General features: G+C 38.3%; 2 protein-coding genes across 10 annotated transcripts; both read right to left on the reverse strand.

Moving 5' to 3' along the window:
* Positions 1-575: 575 nt before the first annotated feature.
* LOC132110938 (zinc finger protein 107) lies at positions 576-5709 on the reverse strand. 6 transcript variants are annotated; one of them, XM_059518055.1, is made up of 2 exons: positions 5582-5709; positions 576-3828 (listed from the first exon to the last, which is right to left on the reverse strand). In XM_059518055.1, the coding sequence occupies exon 2, from the start codon at positions 3742-3744 to the stop codon at positions 2374-2376; it is 1371 nt and encodes a 456-aa protein (XP_059374038.1). In that variant the 5' UTR covers positions 3745-3828; positions 5582-5709; the 3' UTR covers positions 576-2373. The 6 variants fall into 6 exon arrangements, with proteins under 6 accessions (XP_059374038.1, XP_059374043.1, XP_059374041.1 ...); XM_059518060.1 differs by lacking the exon at positions 5582-5709 and adding an exon at positions 5110-5260; XM_059518058.1 differs by lacking the exon at positions 5582-5709 and adding an exon at positions 4524-4902.
* A 6782-nt stretch (positions 5710-12491) lies between these two features.
* On the reverse strand, positions 12492-20506 carry LOC132110939 (nuclear receptor coactivator 4-like). Of its 4 annotated transcripts, none has more exons than XM_059518064.1 (10): positions 20370-20506; positions 18103-18229; positions 17388-17528; positions 17001-17089; positions 16681-16789; positions 15966-16034; positions 15749-15880; positions 14633-15589; positions 12771-12863; positions 12492-12683 (listed from the first exon to the last, which is right to left on the reverse strand). In XM_059518064.1, the coding sequence occupies exons 2-10, from the start codon at positions 18226-18228 to the stop codon at positions 12678-12680; spliced, it is 1722 nt and encodes a 573-aa protein (XP_059374047.1). In that variant the 5' UTR covers position 18229; positions 20370-20506; the 3' UTR covers positions 12492-12677. The 4 variants fall into 4 exon arrangements, with proteins under 4 accessions (XP_059374047.1, XP_059374044.1, XP_059374046.1 ...); XM_059518061.1 differs by having other exon boundaries at positions 15966-16037; XM_059518063.1 differs by having other exon boundaries at positions 15966-16037; positions 20451-20475.
* Between the last annotated feature and the right edge of the window lie 631 nt (positions 20507-21137).

Genomic DNA, 21137 nt, shown 5'->3' on the forward strand with positions numbered 1-21137 from the left:
CACCGGTCGCTGTGATTTTGCCAAGTAAGACGTGTTCCTGGATCAACATCTTTTGTTGGTCCTGGATCAACATTATTGTCCAAAAATATAGACTTCACCCAATCCCTACACCTAAACCTAACCCTACCCATAATTTATTCCTAAAATCAGTGGAAAATGATATAAAACAGATATTTCCTGAACAGTTATATCTCAGTTCTGATTGGTTGTTTGGAATGTTGTTCCAGAACATGTTGTACTTGGTGAAATCACGCTCACCAAGCCTCACCACGTGTGCTGAAAAGTTACCTTAGCTTTCTCCAAGTTGTCTTTTGCTGACATCTTTTGGCCGATGATAGAACTACAGGCGGCATTTTCAGCAAGGACTACTCTGTCAAGTACTTGAAATAAAATGTAATATGCAGTTAAATTGTAGGCTAATACAAGTAAGCCTAGTTATCTCAGTAAACGAGACTTGTAAACTGACTATCTGTAACAACCGGACTGGTGTCTTATATCTGGGCTTTTTCATTTAAATGACTGCATTAAAATTACTGAACCAGACAAGATTAAACAAGATTCAGATAGACCATTGATTCATGAACCAATTATTTATTACAAAAAATTCAAGACAGAACTCTTAAACTGTTATCTACTGGCAAACACAATACAAAAACATGTAGGTCTGCTGCATTGAGAGATGAAATAGCAACAGCAATTGAAAAAGAACAATTATTTATTTTTCGAAAAATTCAAATCAAAATCAAAATATGAAGTGTGTGTACAGGAGAGTGATAAAAAAAACAATGACAATAAAAGATCCATAAGCCTTGGCGATATGACCTATGCTTTAAGAAAATTAATATTTAAAAACAACCAACAACTCCAAACAGAACTATAGACTATCAAGAGCTTTTTTCATTTTTAATATCATCATTCTGGGTGTATCAGTGCTTGAGCATCCCAACACTTCTCAACATCTCTGTTTTCAAACACCATAAATAGGTTAGTAATTGCTATTCAATTTTCATTCAGAGAGCAAATGGTGAGCAAGAGTCCAGACGCGTGTGAAGATCGAACATGAGGCTGAACACACACCTCTGATGAGCTGAACTGCAGGTCTTCAGCGCTGCATTCAAGAGCTTTGGTCTTACACAAAGTCGCTGACGGCACTTGATCGATTTTTCAAAATGCGTGGAAGATATCTCCGTGCCTCATACATTTGAGGTTTTAAACGGGACATCCAGTCGCATTCCAATTTCCTAAAGATGTAGTGCATGTCTAAAAATACAATAGTGCAAGGCTTGTTAAAATATGAAATCCCGTGGCTATTTCCATAACTTATGAAGATACAGAAAAATAAATCAGAACTTCTTTTTGCAACTGCAACTTTGTACACATATACAGCAGAAGTAAAAAGCACACATTTGCGGGTATATTCTTTTCTCATGTTCACTCAAGAGCACACACACACACACACACATTATATGAACAATATTTTAAGTGCATCTGTACATGTCCATGTCCAATAAGCATTGATTGTATTATCATAAATACCCTCCATGGACACAGTGGATTTCATATTTTGACAAAAGAACATCAAAGAGGAAGTAAGTACCAAAGACAACATGTTGAGGAAACTAGTTAAATCCAGAACAACTGAAACACCCCAAAACACTTGTTAGTCCGGAGTACAGTTTACCCATTAGCACTCGTCCAGCAGATCATACCTGGATTTTTTTTTTTTTTTTTTTTTATGTTTATATAGCAACCTGTTTTTATGTCTCCAGACTCCAGGTGAGAAAAGCCTTGAATTTCTTGGTCTAGGAAATTGGGTCACTACATATAATTTAATTCAACTAATTTATTGAAACCGCACACTTAATGGAACAATGTTCAAGTAAATTGCATATAAATTTACTTCCTGCATACAAAACTGTGGGGCCTACTAACAAACTTGAATCCAATCTGACCCCTCCCCCCACCCCCCACTACAACCCACACCTTAATAAGTACTATATTTTGAATTCACAGATTCAGTGCAAAAAGAAAGAAAAATAAATAACACCTACATTTCTCTTTTGTTTTTCTTGTGGACATCTAAAAATTAAGGAACATAAATAACACAATTTGGCTTGCAAATAATTATTCTGCCAATAAACTGAATGAACAAAACAAAAGGGAATGTCAACCAAAAAAAAAAATAAAAATATTAACAATATTTTTTATATTAACAAAGGTGGATACGACATCCCGTAAAGGTGACCGAAAAGGGCTACAGTAATTACAAGAATATTAGATAGAAACCACATGGCCAGGTTTACCACACCCATATTACGATTTCGTAAAATAAGTATTAAAAAAAAAAACTTTTTTCCAGAGTCTCTGTTTTTCTCACTCGGACTCATATTCCAGCGGGGCCCCCTCATCGATGACCAGTTCCTCTTCGCACTTAATGTCTTCCTGTTTCGGGGACAATTTTACTATCGTGTGGACCTTCTTATGGCGTGAGAAACTGGAGGAGTGAACAAAAGTTTTCCCGCATTGTGGGCATTCGTAGAGTTTCCCCGAAGCATGCGTTTGCTGGTGCTGCTTGAGGTTGGAGAGCCGAATGAAGGTCTTCTTGCAGACGCTGCAGGTGTAGCTCTTGTCTCCGGCGTGCTCGTGATCTGAGAGGCTGGTGGTGTGGGTGAAGCAGGGGTACAGCTGCTCATCATTCGGCGGGCACAACAACTTCTTGCCCCGTTTACCGTGCTTGTTCTTCTTGCACAGGGTGTAGTAGTTGGGCTTGTCGCGGGAGCAGAGCTTCAGGCGGATCTTGAGGTCCGAGGACTCTTCGAGCGAGTCTTTGCCATGCGTGTAAGTGTTGAGCAGCCGTCGCACGTGCGCCACCTGGTGTTTGGAGAGTCCCGCTGAGTGACTGAAGACCCTGTCGCACTGCGCGCACTGGTACTGCATTTCTCGCTCGCCTGAAGAGACCACTCTTTTACTCGTGCCGTGGCTAGATGGGAAACTGTGCTGGGTTACAATGGGAGCCGAGGTTGGAGTCGGGTACAACGATCTGATGTTTTTATCCAAGCTTTTTTTATGGATCAAGCGATGCCGCGACAGACTCGAGCTGTGATTGAACGTTTTGCCGCATGTGTTGCACGTGTGCAGTCTCTTGGTTTTGTGGCATTTCTTATGTATCGCCAAAAGCCGCTTGCCGTTGCACTGCACCCCGCAGAGATTGCACTGGAGAGACTTTTTGCCGTCGCACAACTTGCTGAAACCTTTAGAGGACGAGAGGGACGATCCGTCCGAGTGTACGTGCAGATGCCGAGCAAGACTGGAGGAGTGGCTGTAGCTCTTGCCACAGAAGCGGCAGTTATACTCTCGAGCATGAGACACCTCCTGTTCCCAGCTAATATCAGAAACGTCCTCCTCTTCGCACAACTGGCTATTCCCTGCTTCTGTGTTGTTTTCGAAGTCAGACTGGCTGCCCACCTCCTCCTCATGCGTTGCGATCAAATCTAGAGCCGCTTCGTCACATTCTGGGAAAACTGAGTCGTACGGGACATAGAACGTCTCTTCCGGTTCCACTTTGACCATCTGATCAGAGGTCTCGTCCAAATCCTTTTTCACGCAGGTTATAGTGAATTTCGAGCCCACGTCGCCCCACTTGACCACATATTCGATAGGCTGCGTGTCAAGTTCGACCGTGATGAAGTCTGCTCCCAAAACGTCCTGCTCGGAGCAGGTCAGCTCTGTTTCGGTCTCTTCCATCAGGGCTGATCTTCACGGCCCTTCTGTCGTTTTCTCACTGGGGAGCTGCGGCTAGTCCAGGCTTAATTTACACCTCAGCTAATCCTAGTAGGAAACAAAAACAAACAACAACAACAAAAATTATCTTGAGTTTGATGAAACAGTACCAGCAATAACATACATACAGTAGGCCTATTTATTTTAGATAAAGCCTGACAATTTGTCTGGTTTAACAGAAGTCGATCTCCCTGTTTATGTCAATTTGTCAGAACGATCTCTGTTAAAAGAAGTCCATTTAGTGTAGATAGTGAGTAAAATAGAGGTTTTGCACAGTCACAGGAAAATATTACTACATGTAGATCAGCATTACATTAATCTCAGGCTACTGAAAAAAAAAACTCATGGAGACTCATGATCTATGATGCAATATATTTTACTTCCTCTTGCATGGATATTTTTATAGGGTGTTGAGTTTATATGCATGTCTACAGTATAAAGAACCTTGAATATATCGGCAACGTTAACAAACATCAAGCAGACTTTTGAGACGATTGACATGAATGAGATCCGAACAAGGGCGTTCTGAAGAATCAGTCGTACATTTACAGAAGGTTCTAAACCGACATTCTGACGTTTACAGAATTCTCTTAAGAATCACTGGGACGATTAAAATAGCGTTCCGACAAAAAACATCATTGTGGCATTACAAGAACATTCCGATGAATCATTCTGACATTTCAAAGCGTTCAGAAGAATTATTCTGATATTCGGAGAGCATCCTGAGGAATCGTTCAGAGAACCTTCTGAAGATCCAGTCCGACATTCAGAGACCGCTCAGAAGAATCGATCCGATATCTCGACACCGTCCTGAAGAATCGTTCAGCAGCAGTCCGTGTGTAAACTGTCAAATCGGTCGGAAGGCGAGAACATGTCGAACTGTAAAATGAAAGCGGACGTTCGCGCGCGCCCCGGGTATTTCCTCATCAGCCGATCGCGGATTTTCGCGTGTTTACCTCAGGCTTATTTATTAATGAACTCGCCTTCTCTGATCAACCGTGGTAAAAAGAAATCCATAACATAAATCTAGTTTCTTCAAACCTCGACAATAAAAGAAAAACAACCTAACAGAAGCGTTCCAACGGTAAACAGGAAACACAACTGTGCACTGGCACGGTGCATTCTGGGAAAGGATTAAACTGGGCTGCAACCGAGTGTCAAACTGCATTTAGTCTTTTAAAACATCTCTTTTGTGTTCGAAATATTAACGTGTTAAGGTCTTAATACTGAAATGCACAAAGAACTGTGCTATTAATCACTCGGACCGTGTGACGCGTGACTGTACACATATTATAATGAACAACAGATAAAAACTGCACAAATATTCACCATCACAGATGAACGATCTGAGCCTATCTCTGTCACCGAGGCCCACACACACACACACACACACACACACACACACTGAAACGGAATATAGTGTGCAAAGGCGGTACTTTCTGTACTGTTGCCAGCTCGTGCTGAAATAACTCGCACTTACTGTTACTCGAAAGCACATAATATTATAATGACTGATCGTTTCGATGTATGCATGACAGAGACCGGGAATAAAACCGCTTCCGATCGCTTTCTCGTAAGACACTTGAAGAAACAACAGTAAAATACAGTAGAGAGGGAGCGTGATCTAATCTGAGTTATTATTCCGGCCCAGACTCATCAGAGAGGGTCTCATGATCTCAGACAGAGTTAAACCCCTCGATATTCTTCTGTCGCCTCGCTGCACTTCATCTGGGGTTTAACCAAACGCGTTCACTGTTTGAGCATCATCTGAGTCCGGTCAGAAGGATTTTAAAGTAATTACCAAGCATATAATGTGCTGTTTGGTCGCTGGAAATCGGCTCGGTTCTGCCGCACCTCTGTCAGATCATCGCCGACGTCGGAGCGGATGTCTTTTTTTTGTTTGTTTTTTTCACCGGTGATGTATAAAACATATGGATGGACTTCCGCATTCCACTGTCAGCGCGCTTTATTTTATTAAAAGCACTACACTGCAAACAATAATATCCTTAGAAAAAGAACAGTACAGTATGAATAAAAAAAGAAAATGTTTTTAGAAAATGAGACACACAAAGTAATCAAAGATAACTGTAAATTGTTTTTTTAATACGCATTAATATAATATTTATAAAATCCCTTTTGAAAAAACATGACAATTCACAACAACGATTAATTTAAGTTATTATTTATATAATAATAATAATAGCTAATAATAATGCCTGAGGAAATAAAAAGACAAAAGGCTTTGTTTTACTTTACTGTCCAAATTATTGTAATAATGATATTGAATGCTCTAATAGCTATTTTGCTTTTACAGTTATATAACACATACACTACATTATTTGTTTTACATTATGTGTAAAATGAGAAAAAATGGGTATTGGAGGAACTGAATCATTTTTATGTATATTACGCAGTAATTAATGACTGTAAAATAAATAAATATAGAAATATTTTTAATAAACACGTTTTGTAATATGGCTTGTACAAAGTATAATGACAACAGTATCAACGCTAGACATTTAAAAACGTTTCCTTTCATTACTAAGTAAAATATGAGTAGCCTAATATATATATATAAAGAAAAATCAGCTTAAAACGTTTCAGTAACAGGTTTCATATTCTACTCTAAACGCACACACACACACACACACACACACACACACATATTAATATATTCCACGTATTGTTTTATACGAAACTTTTTTTATTATTATTTGCGTTATTAATAAACAATGCATCAGCTGTTCTGCAAATCTCTTTCACTTTCCGTGTGTTTATCTGGCCAGAATTCATTTGCAGTCGCAAAAAAAAAAAAAAGAAAGAAAGAAAAAAGCGTCTGCTTCAGTAAAGCTTTGCAAGTTTATTTCATATTCCCAGTTTGCCCCTATCATCACCACACTGGTTATTCTCTCTTGGATTAAAACAGGCTACAAGTTATGAGGACTGTTTGCGACGGTTAGTTCAATGACCATAAAACCATAGACAGTAAACAGCTCACTTTACGGCAAACAAGAGGCGCTTCAGGTTAAATAAACATTCGCCAAGCGGTGATAGCAGAAATACTGATTAATTAAACTATTTGATTGTGTTCTTGAAAAAATATCAGCATATAGACCGACATATTAGAAAAAAATCACCCTTCAGTAAAACATGAAAAAGATGAATATTATTGAAATTACAACTTTTGTCATCATTTCAACTTAATAATGTCATAGTATCTCATAATTTCAATAATTTTGTCATGTCGTAATAGTGATGAAAGGTCGGAATTATGACCTTTATTTAACCAATAGAAAACATCACGGAAATTAAAAATCTCTTTTACAGGAATGCTCTGAAATAACTTTGAGATGCTGTCAAAATTATGAGATGAAGTCATTGTGACATAAAAAGTCCAACCTTGACCTCATCATTTCGCCTTTTTGTCATAATTTTGCCTTTTTACATACATTATGTATCTCTTTATCTTATAGACTTAGTATGTCATAATTTCAACTTTTTTATCGTAGTTTATTTCATAACTCCAACCGTTGTCATTATGACTGTCATAATTATGATTTAGAAAAGCATGATTTTTATTATTTTATTTTTTTTCATGTGGCGGAAATGGGCTTCCATAGTACCTCTTAATGAGATTTCCCCAGAAAGGTTTACCCGGATTATCCACTGCATTGATGTTTTGTAATGCTACTTTCTTTCACACCTTTCTACACCTTGCACGCTCTCAAAAGCGTTTAACCAGCAGAGGACAGTGTTCACTACAGTGTGCACTTTGCCTTTAACAGGAACAGAAACAGCAGATGTGATTTCCTGGTAAAGGTGGGGTAAGGTAACACACAATAGAGTTCTTCCGTGATGTCAGAGGAACACAATTCATGAAGAGGCAGACTTCCGTCTCATGTTTGGTTTGTGATGATGCACCACATTCCACTACAACCAGTCACGTGAACTTTTCCTTTGAATGGAAATCGTGGTGTGGCCATTTGGGGGGGATTCACTGGTTTTGACGTCACAAAATTAAGAAGAAAATAGAACCAAAAAAAGCTCTTTGTGTTAAGAAACAAGGTGTCATATGAGCCCAAAAATCATTATTGCAGCACTAAGATATCTATAAAAAAATGTTTTTGATCGGCCCAATTTTGTATTGGCATGAGACAATGATTTCAGGGCAAACTTCAAATGTTTTATTTTGGACGATGGACCTATAAAAAACTTTTACAATTGTTTATCAAAAGCACATTTAAAGAATCAAGTTGTATATTCAAACGTGATAAAAAAAAGTCATTTTAAAGTCATAATTATGAGGTGAAAGGTCATAATTATGAGAAAGAAAGTCCAAATTGTGAGAATAAAGGTCAGAACTATGAAACAAGTCAAAATTATGAAATTAAGTCAAAGTTGTGTCAAAAAAGTTAAAATTTTCCCTCAATTTTTGAATTATATCTGACAAGGCAATATATTTAAATACAACCAACTAACAGAACAACAGTGTGGCCACTAAATATACTAACTAAACATTATTTAGCTAAAAAATAACCTGTAAGCTGATTTCAAGACTTGAACTGATTGAGACACAAGTATTACAACACTTGGTTCCTCTTCTGTCAGCCATTACAGACCTGAAGAAATGATTTGAGGAACTTTCAGCATGATTCAACTTGATTATTTAAAAGTTTTTTTCTTTCATATGACTAAAGGCACACATATAGCCCTAGTGATACACTGCTAGACATTGACCTTTTCTATCAAAAACTCTTTATTTTGTACATTTTACATTGAATTTCTATTTTTATGATTTTTTTTTAAGTTATTGATGAAGATATGTTGTCACAGCTGTTTTCAATCAATAGCTCAAATACATCTGTGTACACACCTGTGGGACCAGAAGAGAGGGTCAAGGCTGCATTAAAGCATGTTCACATGTACAGTGGGCCAAAGTCTGCCGCTCTACTGCTGTTACGTGCAAGATAACACCCCTGTCAGCAGGGTTATAGGATGTTTGGGCGATTACCTTGCCATAATCTACAGTATTTCCTCAAAGACTGGTTATTATTGAATGAGTCAACCTTGAAAGTCAAGGTGCCTGATTCATATGCAAACATATGCATGTGTTTATTTGTACAAAGAACAGCCTTTTTGTTAATAGGCTAATGTGATATTATGGAGCCCATGGGGCTGTTTCCCAAGACCTACTTCTGTATTTTAATTGTGTTGCTTGCATAAAACATCTCAATTTCTGTATATTGCATGATGTCTTAATACCAAAGTCATTAGTGATTTTGTTCAATTGTGACTATATTTTAAACTCTTAATCTCCATTCTTCTCTCAATATTTAGCAAAATACATATCTAGATACAAATATATTACCGTTCAAAAGTTTTTTATTTTTTTGAAAGAAATTAATACTTTTATTCAGCAAGGATTTATCAAACAATCACATTTCGCAGCACAACAGCTTATTAGACTCATTTCTGAAGGATCATGTGACACTGAGGACTGGAGGAATGATGCTGAAAACTCAGCTTTGATAACAGGAATAAATTACATTTTCAAATACATTAAAATAGAAAACGGTATTGTAATTGTAATAATATTTATTTCACACTATTACTGATTTTACAGCATTTTTGAGCCGTGAAAGGATTTAAATTGTAGATAGACATGGCTTTAACTGATGCGTATGTCATTGATTCATAACCTTTGAACTCATAATATGACCGTTTCGAAAGGTTCATGGAGAATCGTTAAAAATTAATTTCTCTGTGTAGAAAATGAATGAGATTTGTGATTCCATAACCTGAGCGGTTGTGCTAAAAAAACCCTCTAATTTAGCTGATTGATGGCCATTAGGTGGGTATAAAAACATAATGTCATTGTTCCTGTGAGGAAGTACTCTGCAGGTGTTTTCCTGTAGCTGTGCAATGAATGCATTTAGTAGAGAAGAGCTGTTGTCGAAATATTAGGGGAAATCTCCTCAAAATATTCTCCCATCATTCTTTGCTGCAGAGGATGATTCAGCACATTGCCTACTCTGCTGAAAAGCATTCGGCAGGATTTAGTGTGCCATGAATGCAGTTTGTGTTCAGCATGTCCCAAGCCATTCAAGCCATCACAAGATCACTCATAAATAACTTCAGTTATCTCACATTTCATCATCATGTGTCACACAGGCTGTAATCTAACCAGCACACAGGGAATGTGCATTGATCATAATGGTGCTGCATGTTTTTACTGGCATACGTTGGCATTTGTCTGTTGTTTTGAATTTTGGGAGCATTTCTGTATAAAAAACAGCAATGTAGGTTTGTGACAATGTGTCTTCGAGGAAGAGTCTCTGTGTTGAAGTGACTGCAAGCGTTCCAGTGGGCTCTGTGTATGATGGGTGGGCTCTCAGTTCATTCAGCAGTTATCAAGGCTGAACTCATGGTGGGTGTGGAACATACACACGTCTCGAAGCTCTATCGCTCTTCTCCATGTTCTGGGTCAGGATGAAGTTAAGCTCTTCTCTATCTGTTTTACACCACTGACGTCTGTGAGACACTCGCTGGTTCTGGACTAATAATATCATTCTAGGTTTGGTTTTATTATAATAATCATGCCTGGGATGGAATAAATGAGTCTTTATATTGTTTTGTCTTGAGCCTTGTGAATTTAAACCACAGCCCTGTCTGTACTGTAACATTCTGAAAAATAAAGGTTCGGTTTTGGCATCAGTGGTTCCATGAAGAAACTATAACATCCATGGATTCTTTCCATCGCACAAAAAATTATTGGTTCTTTAATGGTGAAATGTTTTTTTTAAATGTTCTTAAGACCAAGAAAAAAAATGGTTCTTTGAGGATCCCAAAATGGTTCTTTTATGGCATCACTTTGAAAACCTTTATTTTTAAGAGTGTAAGACAGTAAGGTTCGGATTCTCATAGCTGAGGAGACTTTCATAGAGCTGCTTGGGAAACAGATGTTACACAATATAGAGAAAGTGATGAGTGCAACTTAAAGAGTAGAAGTTCATCTAGAAAAAACGCTGATTGGTTTTCACTTGTTTCGTTTCCTGAAGTTATGTGTGTTTTGTTGCAGGAGGTTTGTTGGGCTGACGCTTTCTGGACCTCATGCTCTCTACAATAACTACTCAACAAATTAGTCCAAAAAATGTGCCAATTTTTTTTTAAATACCAAACATGATTGTTTCTTTTTAAATTCAATGTCCATTAACTTTAAAGCTAAGATGTAGAGGTCAAGGAAATGCACTTTGATGCTAAAAAATAAAGGACAATCTCCAACAGTTGTAGTGTTTAATATCAAATATGAGTAATGTTCGGAACTATTTATTAAAACTTATTTTGGACAAGGGTTAAACCTAACTGTCCATTTGATAGTGTCCATTAATGTGACTGATAGATTATCAGGAGTGTGTATATATAACCTATAATGGCTGAATGTAGGAAATTAAACTTGATTCTCATGGTGTTAATGGACGCCAGAATGTATATTTGTAACTAGAAGAAAAAATGTATCAGCATTGCAACAAATTAAATTAATTAGTTCTATAAAAAGAGGTTTCTTTCTACAGAGGTTTTCACTATAATATTGTTGTTGAAATTAGGTTTATATGACTTCACAGCATTTTCTTTTCTTTTCTGTGTAGGCTCCTTTTTCTGTGAGCATTAACTTTTATTGTGTGTTAGGAAACAGAAGCTTAAAATCAGTCACTGTATGACAGGAAACACGTTTATGTACTTTTATTTATCCAGCTGACAAGGATGAAAGCATTAGAGATCATGTAAGCAGTATTTTAGATTAACCTACATATGTATACGTGTGCAAAACTGAGTCCAACACTGGCACATGCTGACAGAAAAAAAAAATTACTAAGATTTTTGCATTGTTGGTTTATGTACCAAGTCCTTAGTCCATTACTAGGTAAACGACTGGAACATATTATAAACTTTTTTATTCTATCTAACAGAAGCAGTTTAATTTTTGAACCAGTTTCACATGTAGTCTTTGCTCAGCAAGTGCAAAGAACAAATCTGGTCTTTTATGTAGACAGGGATCTTCACAGCAAAGACATCATGCAACACCAGTGTCATTATATGAGCAATTCCATTTAAAAATAACTATATTGATTCTATTCTAAACATTTACCACAAATCTGAGCCTAAGACCAAGGCCAGACACATGACACAGCAGAAATGGCAAACGATGATAAGGTGGACTTACAACAAGCATTGCTACACATTCGATGTCAGGCACCGAAGTTTCAATAACAGACGTTATGCTATGTTTAGTTGGTATATGAGTATTATATGTCACTAAAGTACATAATTTAATCAATGAAATAAAATAAAATTAAATAAATGGCAAGAGAAGCTCATTCTATACTTGAGAAAACAGTAAAATTCGATATAAATATATATTTTAAAGATTTGGAGGGAATCATTCTCTGCTTTAAGGCATGACTTCCTCTATATGTGCAAGACTGAGCTCTAAAATATGAATAATAAAAGCTGTAATTGTGCGTAATTAAAATTAATATAGATTTATTTTTATGCTTCAGTTCTTCTCAACGAGTATTTGTTTTGTATGCACCAATCTGGTCCTTTTCCTCATGATTTCTAAATTAGATTAGTTCATTCTAATATAAACACATGGGTCTCCACCACATTACTGGAATTTAATTGTGTTAAGCCAATAAAAGGGCTAAATGACTTCCTCTAGTGATGGTGTACCAAAAGCCTTGCCTCCTGGACAGGACGTTTAGTCCAGATCACCCTTCCAATCCCCAGAAGATTACAGAGAGAATGAATCCCTAAAGAGCACTACAGAAAAATATTGTGCAATAATCAGTGATTAAATAGGACTGGAGTCAATCTCCAAAAGCCAATGGATGTTGCATTCATATCTGAAAAAGAGAAGAGAAAATGGTTTTAACTTTCTCTGAATAGAAAAACAAAACAGCTCTACTTTTGAAAAGGTTGTTGTTTCCCACCTGTGTAGCTGTTTGATGTAGCCACTTTTCTTTGTCCCCACTGAGCTTCAGGCAGGAAAACAGGTCACATACTGTGGGCAGGCCAAGCCTTTCCTGGACAAACCACAGGAAAACATGCTATGAGGTGCATGTATATAATATGAAATGCACCAAATTTTGAAAATGACATTCTCAAACCCTAATACTATAGATCAGGGATCAGCAACCTTTTCGGCATGACGTGCCATTTTTTATTTTTATGGTTAACCACTGTGCCAACACAGCCCCCCCCCCCCCCCCCCCCCCACACACACACACACACACACACACACACACACACACCCCGATATAATTCTGTATTTAAACGGTACATACACAATTTTTTATTATACGATAAAAAAAAAGTTTTTTTAACGTTTAATCAACGTTAATGCACTGCTTTAATTGATGAACGTGCACACACAGACACACACACACACACACAACCCACACCACTCGCACACAGAGATCTGAGATCGTGCTGTGCAAAAAGTAGCATTCAGAGTGTTGTCACGCTACTTTTATTAATCGATACTGAATCGCTACATTATATTTCTCAACAACAAAGGGGCAAAATCGCTTCATTGTCTGCAGAGAGAGACAATTTACCCCCCCACCCACCCACTTTCTTTCTCTCAAAATGGCCATATTTCAGAAAAAGTTTTCATCACTGGATATAGCTTTAGGTCATTTAACATTTCTATGGTAAAACGTATTATTAAAAATTGACTAATGTTAATTGATTTGCAGCTTCATCTTACCTCACTCTCTTTAACGTTAAACTGACGCTTCGCGCTCTGCTTCTGTGAACAGTAAACCCCGCCTACTTTGATCTGATTGGCCATCTCAGTCATTTTGACATTGACGAGTGCTGTTAGACCGAGGCTTTGATCTGAAGCACCTAGTATGTGCAGTGTTTGCACGTGCATCCATGCAAGTTAATTCTCACACTTTAATAGTATTTGTAGCTCCTAACAGGCTGTGTGACTATGAGAAGTTATTACATCAAACTGTACGTCATTATACAGTTTTCCTTATTGCTTGCGTGCCAGCGATTATCCCTCTGCGTGCCACTGTTGGCACGCGTGCCGTAGGTTGCCAACCCCTGCTATAGATGGAATAGGGATAGTTCACTCAAAAAGGAAAATGTTGTTCCAAACCCATTAGACTTTTATTTATTATTGAAAGGAGTGGATGATCAGATTTTTTTCGAAAGCTTGATTGTGTTTATGGGGTGCAGTGTTACGTGTTCTTGCTAAGTGTTTTATTTTTTTTTATTAATTATTTTTACATATTGTGCACCTCTGTTCCCATTCTTGTCAAAACGGTCTGTTGAGTTCCTGGTTCTATGGAGCCCCTCCCTCTGAAATACACAATGGGCTCTGACTGGTTAGCGGGCTCAGTGTGTTTGTGATTTGCTAACCGCCTAGTGCACGTAGTCTAGAAACGTCACGCCCCCTTACCATTACGAGTAGTTGCGTGTCCCCGGGGGCGGGGTTTATGTAAACATCAGGGTCAGTGATGTCACAAACCCAGGAATAAGCTCGTTGTCCTGCCAGCCATTTTTGTAGTCCTTAAATATGGAATTCTTCCAAAGAAAATATCTCCTTTGCATTGAATTGAGCATCGTAACTTTGCAAACGTTGTTTATGCTCTAGCACAAAAATCACACACTAACTAAAGTTCGAAAATTTTAATCACAATCAACCACCCCTTGAAACACAAAATGTATTCACAAATCCTGAATTTGGTCATCATATAAAGCCACTGTGTCTCCATTTTTTGGTGAACTCTCCCTTTAAAATATTGATGTTGTGCTGGGCAGCAACAGATATCAGTCTCACCTGTGCACTCGCCCGCTTGCGTAGAAGCCATTTGTCCTCCTCGATGTCCTTGCTGTCTCGCTCTATATGGTTCTCACTCTTTGGCTCATTTGGCATCCCAGTGGTTGTGCTAATGTGCTTCACCACTGGAAAAATCCAGTTCTGCAAAAGCTCCTGGGTGGAGCTCTCAGAGTCTGAGGTTTTGATGTACGGGGTCACCCAGGCAGAGAGGGATGACAGGGCAGGGGACTTGCTACTGTTGCTCGGATGCAGCCACGTCTCTAGGATGGCTTGGACCTTCTGCTGCTGGCTGGAGGCTTTGTTTGGGGCGTTCTTATTGATAGGAACACCATTCTTATCTCGACCCTCTTTCTGGAGGAGCCAAGCACTGAGGGCCTCTTTTCCACAGTTGTCGTCACAGACACATTGAGTGTAGCTGTCACAGGTCTCGTTGGCTTTGCAGGTGGTCTCGATAGGGATGGTCTTGTGAAGCCACATCTCGATGGCTTCTGGACTGGTGACTGGAGTACTGGCAGTGGATAAGGGTGGAGTCTTTAGGCACTTGAGCTTTCCCAGATTCTCGATTTCCATGGCAGCGCTGCGTGTGGCACAGCAAGAGCTGCAGTCGGAATTCATTAGCCAATCGCTGGAGGAGAAGCTCTCGTAAAAGGGGTTGATGATCTGCTTGAAGCAGTCAGCATCTGACACCGGGCTGGTCTTATATTGCTTGAACGGGCTTGGGCTGAAGAGCCACTTGCTGAGTTCTTCTTCCTCAACAGTGCCGTCCCCTTTGTCCTGCTCGTCTTCCACTTCATCCAGGTTTAGGTCACTTTCCTCGATCATCTCAATCGAGAAGGTTGAGCTTACGCTACAGGTTCGTTCACGAACTGGCAACTTCTCCTTGAGAAGCCACGACTCCAGGTCTTGGAGCTGGCCCCAAGCTTTTTGGAAGTCAAAGGCAGGTAACTGTCGCTCCTCCTGTAAAGTGGAAATAAAAAAAATGGGCCATTAATTTGACCGCAGTAGCACTTTGGCTACAGTCAAGTGGATTCAGTGGTGCTTAACAAGTGTGTCACATATCTGTTCTTATATCAGACTATCTTCACGTTCGGGTTACACGAGAAAATAACAGTTTACCTGAGGTTCCTTGGAAACAAGCAGCCAGTCCTGAGGGTTTGTGTTGAAGTGGTGTCCTGTAGGAGCGCTGCTTACTGGACGGTCCCCTAGAAGCCACTCAGCCAGAGGTGTGGCACATTCAGGATCTACTTTCTAAGGAATCAAGACAGATATTTTACTAGGATGCAAATGAACAATCAGGAAGCTACATAGACCAAGTGTAACATCAAGAACAAACCAGTCTCTTGCAAGAAACTGGGCAGTCCTGGAGAAGCCACGGTCTCTCAGAAGAGTTTGAGGTCTCCATCTGCTACAACAGAGAAGAGTTATAAATGCAGGTGCTGTGAAAAAATGCTTTGATTATTTTAAATAATTAATGCTGTATTATAGTTCTTGCATTAAACGATTTGAATCTACTTGGCTATGGTGGATGTTTGGTTAATTTAGACAAAAATCATTTAAATTGAAGCCATTTCAGATCAAACACATTGAGATATACCTATATAGATATATATATTTTCCGGACTATAATTAATTTGACAGGAACCAATAGAAATGGACTAAGACAAATGAACCAAGAGAAAACATTACCGTCTCCAGCCGCGAGAGGACGCTCTATGCTGCTCAGTGCTCATGTAGTCTACACTGAAGACATAGAGCGCCCTCTCGCGGCTGTAGACGGTAATGTTTTCTCTTGGTTCTAAATAAATGCGACTTATAGTCCAGTGCGACTTATATGTGTTTTTTTTCCTCATCATGCCGTATTTTTGGACTGATGCGACTTATACTCAGGTGCGACTTATAGTCCGAAAAATACGGTACTGTGAAAAGGCTAAGAATATTAAGATTGTTTTAGCCCTAAATGGCAGTCAGCATCCTATAAATAATTAGTATCTTTGCCTAATTTCTTTTTACAGCTATCAATCTACATCCAAGTCTGCAATTCCACAAACCTGGGTGGAAATGGTCCCAAAGGATGTGATAGCCTTGCGCAAGCTGCGTGCATCTGCTTGGAAACTCATCTCTGGGGTTTCTTCAGGAGTCAGGTTGAGAGAAGAAAGCCTGGAATGACAAAAGACGAGTTTTTAACCCATTATTATACCAAGACATTTCCCACATCTACATAGACATTTTGTGGTTGAAAATGATTGTAGATTGCTTTGAGATTCACAGAGAGATTTAAAATGACTATCATGACATTTAACAGTCATTTAACATGCTGAAGCAGATATACAAAACTAAATCATTCTAGAAAGGTCGATCTGGTTCTTACTTTTCCAGGCAGTTGGTAAACTGGATGGGAAGATTACTACTACTGGAGTACTCCAGCTGATGAATGAGGATGTCAAACTGGCCTTTGAGCTATAAACAAAAACCATGAGAGAACAATAATCATTTCAGCCTTACAGTAACTCAACTGAAGCAGAAAAGTTTCACTTCTCCCTTAAATCGGAGTTTCAGTTTTCAGAGAAAATGTTTAGATTACATTTCTCAGAATTGCTGCTTTGTAATACAGATCTCAAAAGTACCTGTACTGTTTTATTTTAGTCTTGACTTTAGTTTTCCTGAGTGACAGATGGCTGTGTGTACAAATGATCACATGTACGTCTTGTCCAAACTGATACTGTAATAAGGCTGAGTAAAGTTCGTTCAAACTCACCAAATGCAGCTGCTGTAGCTGCTGATGTAAAGTTTCTCCCTTGAGCTGCTCCACCAGATCGATCTGCTCCAGCAGCCAGACCTCACGAGAGCGAAGGATCTCCAGATGTCTACTGATACAGCTGTGCAGCTGAGACTTCACCTGTGAGCAAGCAGAGGCACATACACGTGAATGCTAGCCGGTGCGAGTCCTGTCACGTCTGCCTTTGATTTGAAAGCATTCAGATGCCAAGCAGCTTTTAAAACCCCTGCTGAGGTAAATAAGAAGTCCCCACCTCCTAAACGCTACTACAATAATAGAAACAGGGTCCTTATTCACTCTTATTCAAAAAGCTGTTGTTTTGAGAGATTGTGAGGAAACCCATTGAGGTTTTCAACAGAGCTTAAGTGAATGAGTCTAAATCCTATATACTACTTTTTAAACAATTTCTCAATTGTTAATACACCTGAACTTGTTTAGCTGTGGTCTAGTAAGCCCTACTCCTTTTAGACGACCTGCATCTACATAATAATTATTACCTGAGCTTGTGAGGTGTGACGAATCATGACTGTTTTCAGGTTTATAACACAAACAAGACAACAACATCTCACTAAGCACCAAATGAACTTAAAGCACATTATAACTTAAAGTCAGTGTTCACGCCCACTAGAAAATATAAATAATGTTTTTGACTGAGACACTAAACAAACAGGACAGAAGCGCAGCTGTATCTCACCTCTCTGGAGTTGCTCTGAAGCTGAACTTCAGCTCTGATGACCCCAGCGATGGCCTCGTCCAGCTGGGCCCGGGCCTGAACGCACTGCCTGAAGGCAGCCTTCTCTCTCTGCCCCACGGGTGACATGCTGCGGACAAACACGACAATGCACCTCAGACATGCATTCATTCAAACACTATTTGTTCATAGTTCGTGTGAATCACAGTTATTATAATCTGGTGTGAAAAACATTCATTAGGCATGAGTTTGACAGTGCAAACTTTTTACTGGTTGTATAAAACCCGTATCAGACAACTTCAGCTGTGGCCTATTTCCTGTGAACCCGAAGCCTCTCGGACATCCTGTGAATGTGTCAGTAATGATACGTGCCTGCCAGACAGAGCTACATGTGAGCTAAAATTCGTCAATTCCTGAAACATTTGTACAACACAAAGAATTAACTTTTCCCAGTGGGTAAAAAAAACAACAAAGTGTATACACACCCCCTCGATTATGAAAAGCAGTCTTCCTGCTGACGGCTATAGTTTAAACCTTAAAAAAGGCTAATGGCTGGCGGTGCAACAATACAAACGATGTATGCGTTTACATCTAACGTTAATCTAGATGCATTTAAAACGCCATGTCAAACTAACGACTCGGTTCTTACCTCGTGCCGTCAAACAAAGCGATTTACAATGATCGTCAGTGTAGTCCAAGTGTGCAGATAGTTTATCTTTCCTCGGACTGCCTCTCAGTCTCTCTGCCGACCGAATTTGCACGTACACGGGGCCCCCCTCCCAGGGGCGCGCGACTGACGACACGATCAGAATATAATGGACTCGACTTCCAGAAGCGACCCCAAAAGACCACTCAGCATAAGATGAAATTCACTGCGCCATCCAGTCCCCCCTGCAATACCTAGTTTAACCACTCGGAGTCAATCCAGCACCTTTCAATGCTGACTCGACTTTGAAGATAAAATAACTGCAACTGCAAAAACGCTAATGTAAGACTTAAACTTTGAACTTCTACCAAGACTTACAAAGACAGAGATCTCTTTGTAAATGGTAGCACAGTTCAGTGTGAAACTGTCAAAACTGACAATAATAGCCACAATTACAAACCGCATCTTATTTTACGTGGATTTGTTATTTCACTAGTAGAGACTATGTAATCGTGAAAATTACAATATACAGTGTTCTGTAAACAAATAACAGGTGAGTGCCAGTCCACATTAGCACATTAGCCAGTCCACATGCAGCAAAAACAACATCTGTATGCATTGCCTACAATTTAAAAATCCACTTGAAAATGAAGCAATGTTCGGACGTAGGTGAAAGTAAATGAGACCTTAATAAAAAAATAGTATAGTGAATAAATGAAATAATCAAAATGCTTGAGACTTGCATATATATATATATATATATATATATATATAAAACATTAAAGCACAGTTTGTTTCATTTAATCTATTGTTTTTGTACTTTGCTTTTTTTTTATTACTGACAGTTTATTTTCAATAATTTTGAGGACTTTTTGTTTGAAATTCCACTGGTCTCTACAATGTAGATGTCATAGCAACCTTATTTCAAGGAAATACATATTTGATATTTATCACTATATTTTAAATAAATCACTCATATAAAGTTTTGGTCATATGGCCCCCTTATAATAGTGTCAAATAATCGTGATTATGATGTTTGCCATAATCGAGCAGCCCTAGGTGAAAGTTTTCAAACTAAATCATTATGCTTACATACTTAAGTCATTTTGGTGATTATCTTTATATCTGCACTGCACTAACTTTCACTTACAAGTCAGTGCTTGCAATGTCGAAAATCCAATGACTGAGAATATGACGCAACATTAGAACAAATACACGCAAGTGTAACTTTATCAAGATATATGAAATTGTAAAAAGCTAAGAAAATATAATAAAAACTCATCATCTGAAGTGGACGTTGAAAATATATTCTACAAATCGCCCGTCTGTAGCCCCCTTTTTATGTTTCACATTGCCGAGGACACAGTGAACTGATATCAGTTAGTTCATAAAAGTGTATATATATTAAACTTGTCATTAAATAGATTCTCAAATTAAGTATACATTTATCGACATTTTAAACATATCACCGTAACAATACAGAAGAAAGCTTGAATGGTTACAAATATAGCGAGCTCGCAGCACTCATCTCAACTAACCTAGATTAACATTCCGACGCCGCATTAGCTAAGGGTCAAATTATAACAAACAAAAATGTCATTGTGGAGTCTCGATGTGTACATACCTGGACTACAGGTGACCTTGTATGGAGACGAAGGTGATGTTAATATGACAAAGTCTTCTGAGAGAAAGCAGTAGGACGTACCCTCATGCGATGCGCCGGCTGCGAGGCTAATGTCAAAACCAAAGGAGATTTGCAGGATCACGGATAATCTCGCGATACTATTGCGTTCTCAGATTTTGTTCTCAAATGTAATGCTACCATCTAGTGGTCTGTGAAAACAAGTTGTGGAAAAAAAAACAAATAATAAAAAATACATAAAATTCTAGCTACAGAGATTTCAGATATTTTAATTAAAATACGTGCCTTGAGCAAGAATAATTTTTAAAGATGCGTGTGTGGATGGATGTTTTAAATGCTTAACATGAACATTAACAAATCTGTTTGTTCGAAATAATTATAAAATCTTCTACCTACTTAAGTGCTTGTTTGTTTTGTCAACACACACGATAACACGTCACATGACTTTTATTTTGACATGACATAGTATACTTCCCCGATGTTGACACTTTAAAAAGACCGTTTTTTTGTATACAATCAACATCTATGTGGATAAATACGAGTTAACATGAAAATATTGGAAGAATTTGAGACTTGTGTATATATATATATATATATATATATATATATATATATATATATATATATATATATATATATATATATATATATATATATATATATATATATATATACCTTATCAAACGCGCGGAAGTATTTTATTCGCGGAAGTAGCGTCAGACATTTCGTCGTCACACGTCATAGTTTAGC

The sequence above is a fragment of the Carassius carassius genome, chromosome 30 (genome assembly GCF_963082965.1).
Source record: "Carassius carassius chromosome 30, fCarCar2.1, whole genome shotgun sequence".
In the NCBI taxonomy this organism is placed as follows: Eukaryota; Metazoa; Chordata; class Actinopteri; order Cypriniformes; family Cyprinidae; genus Carassius; species Carassius carassius.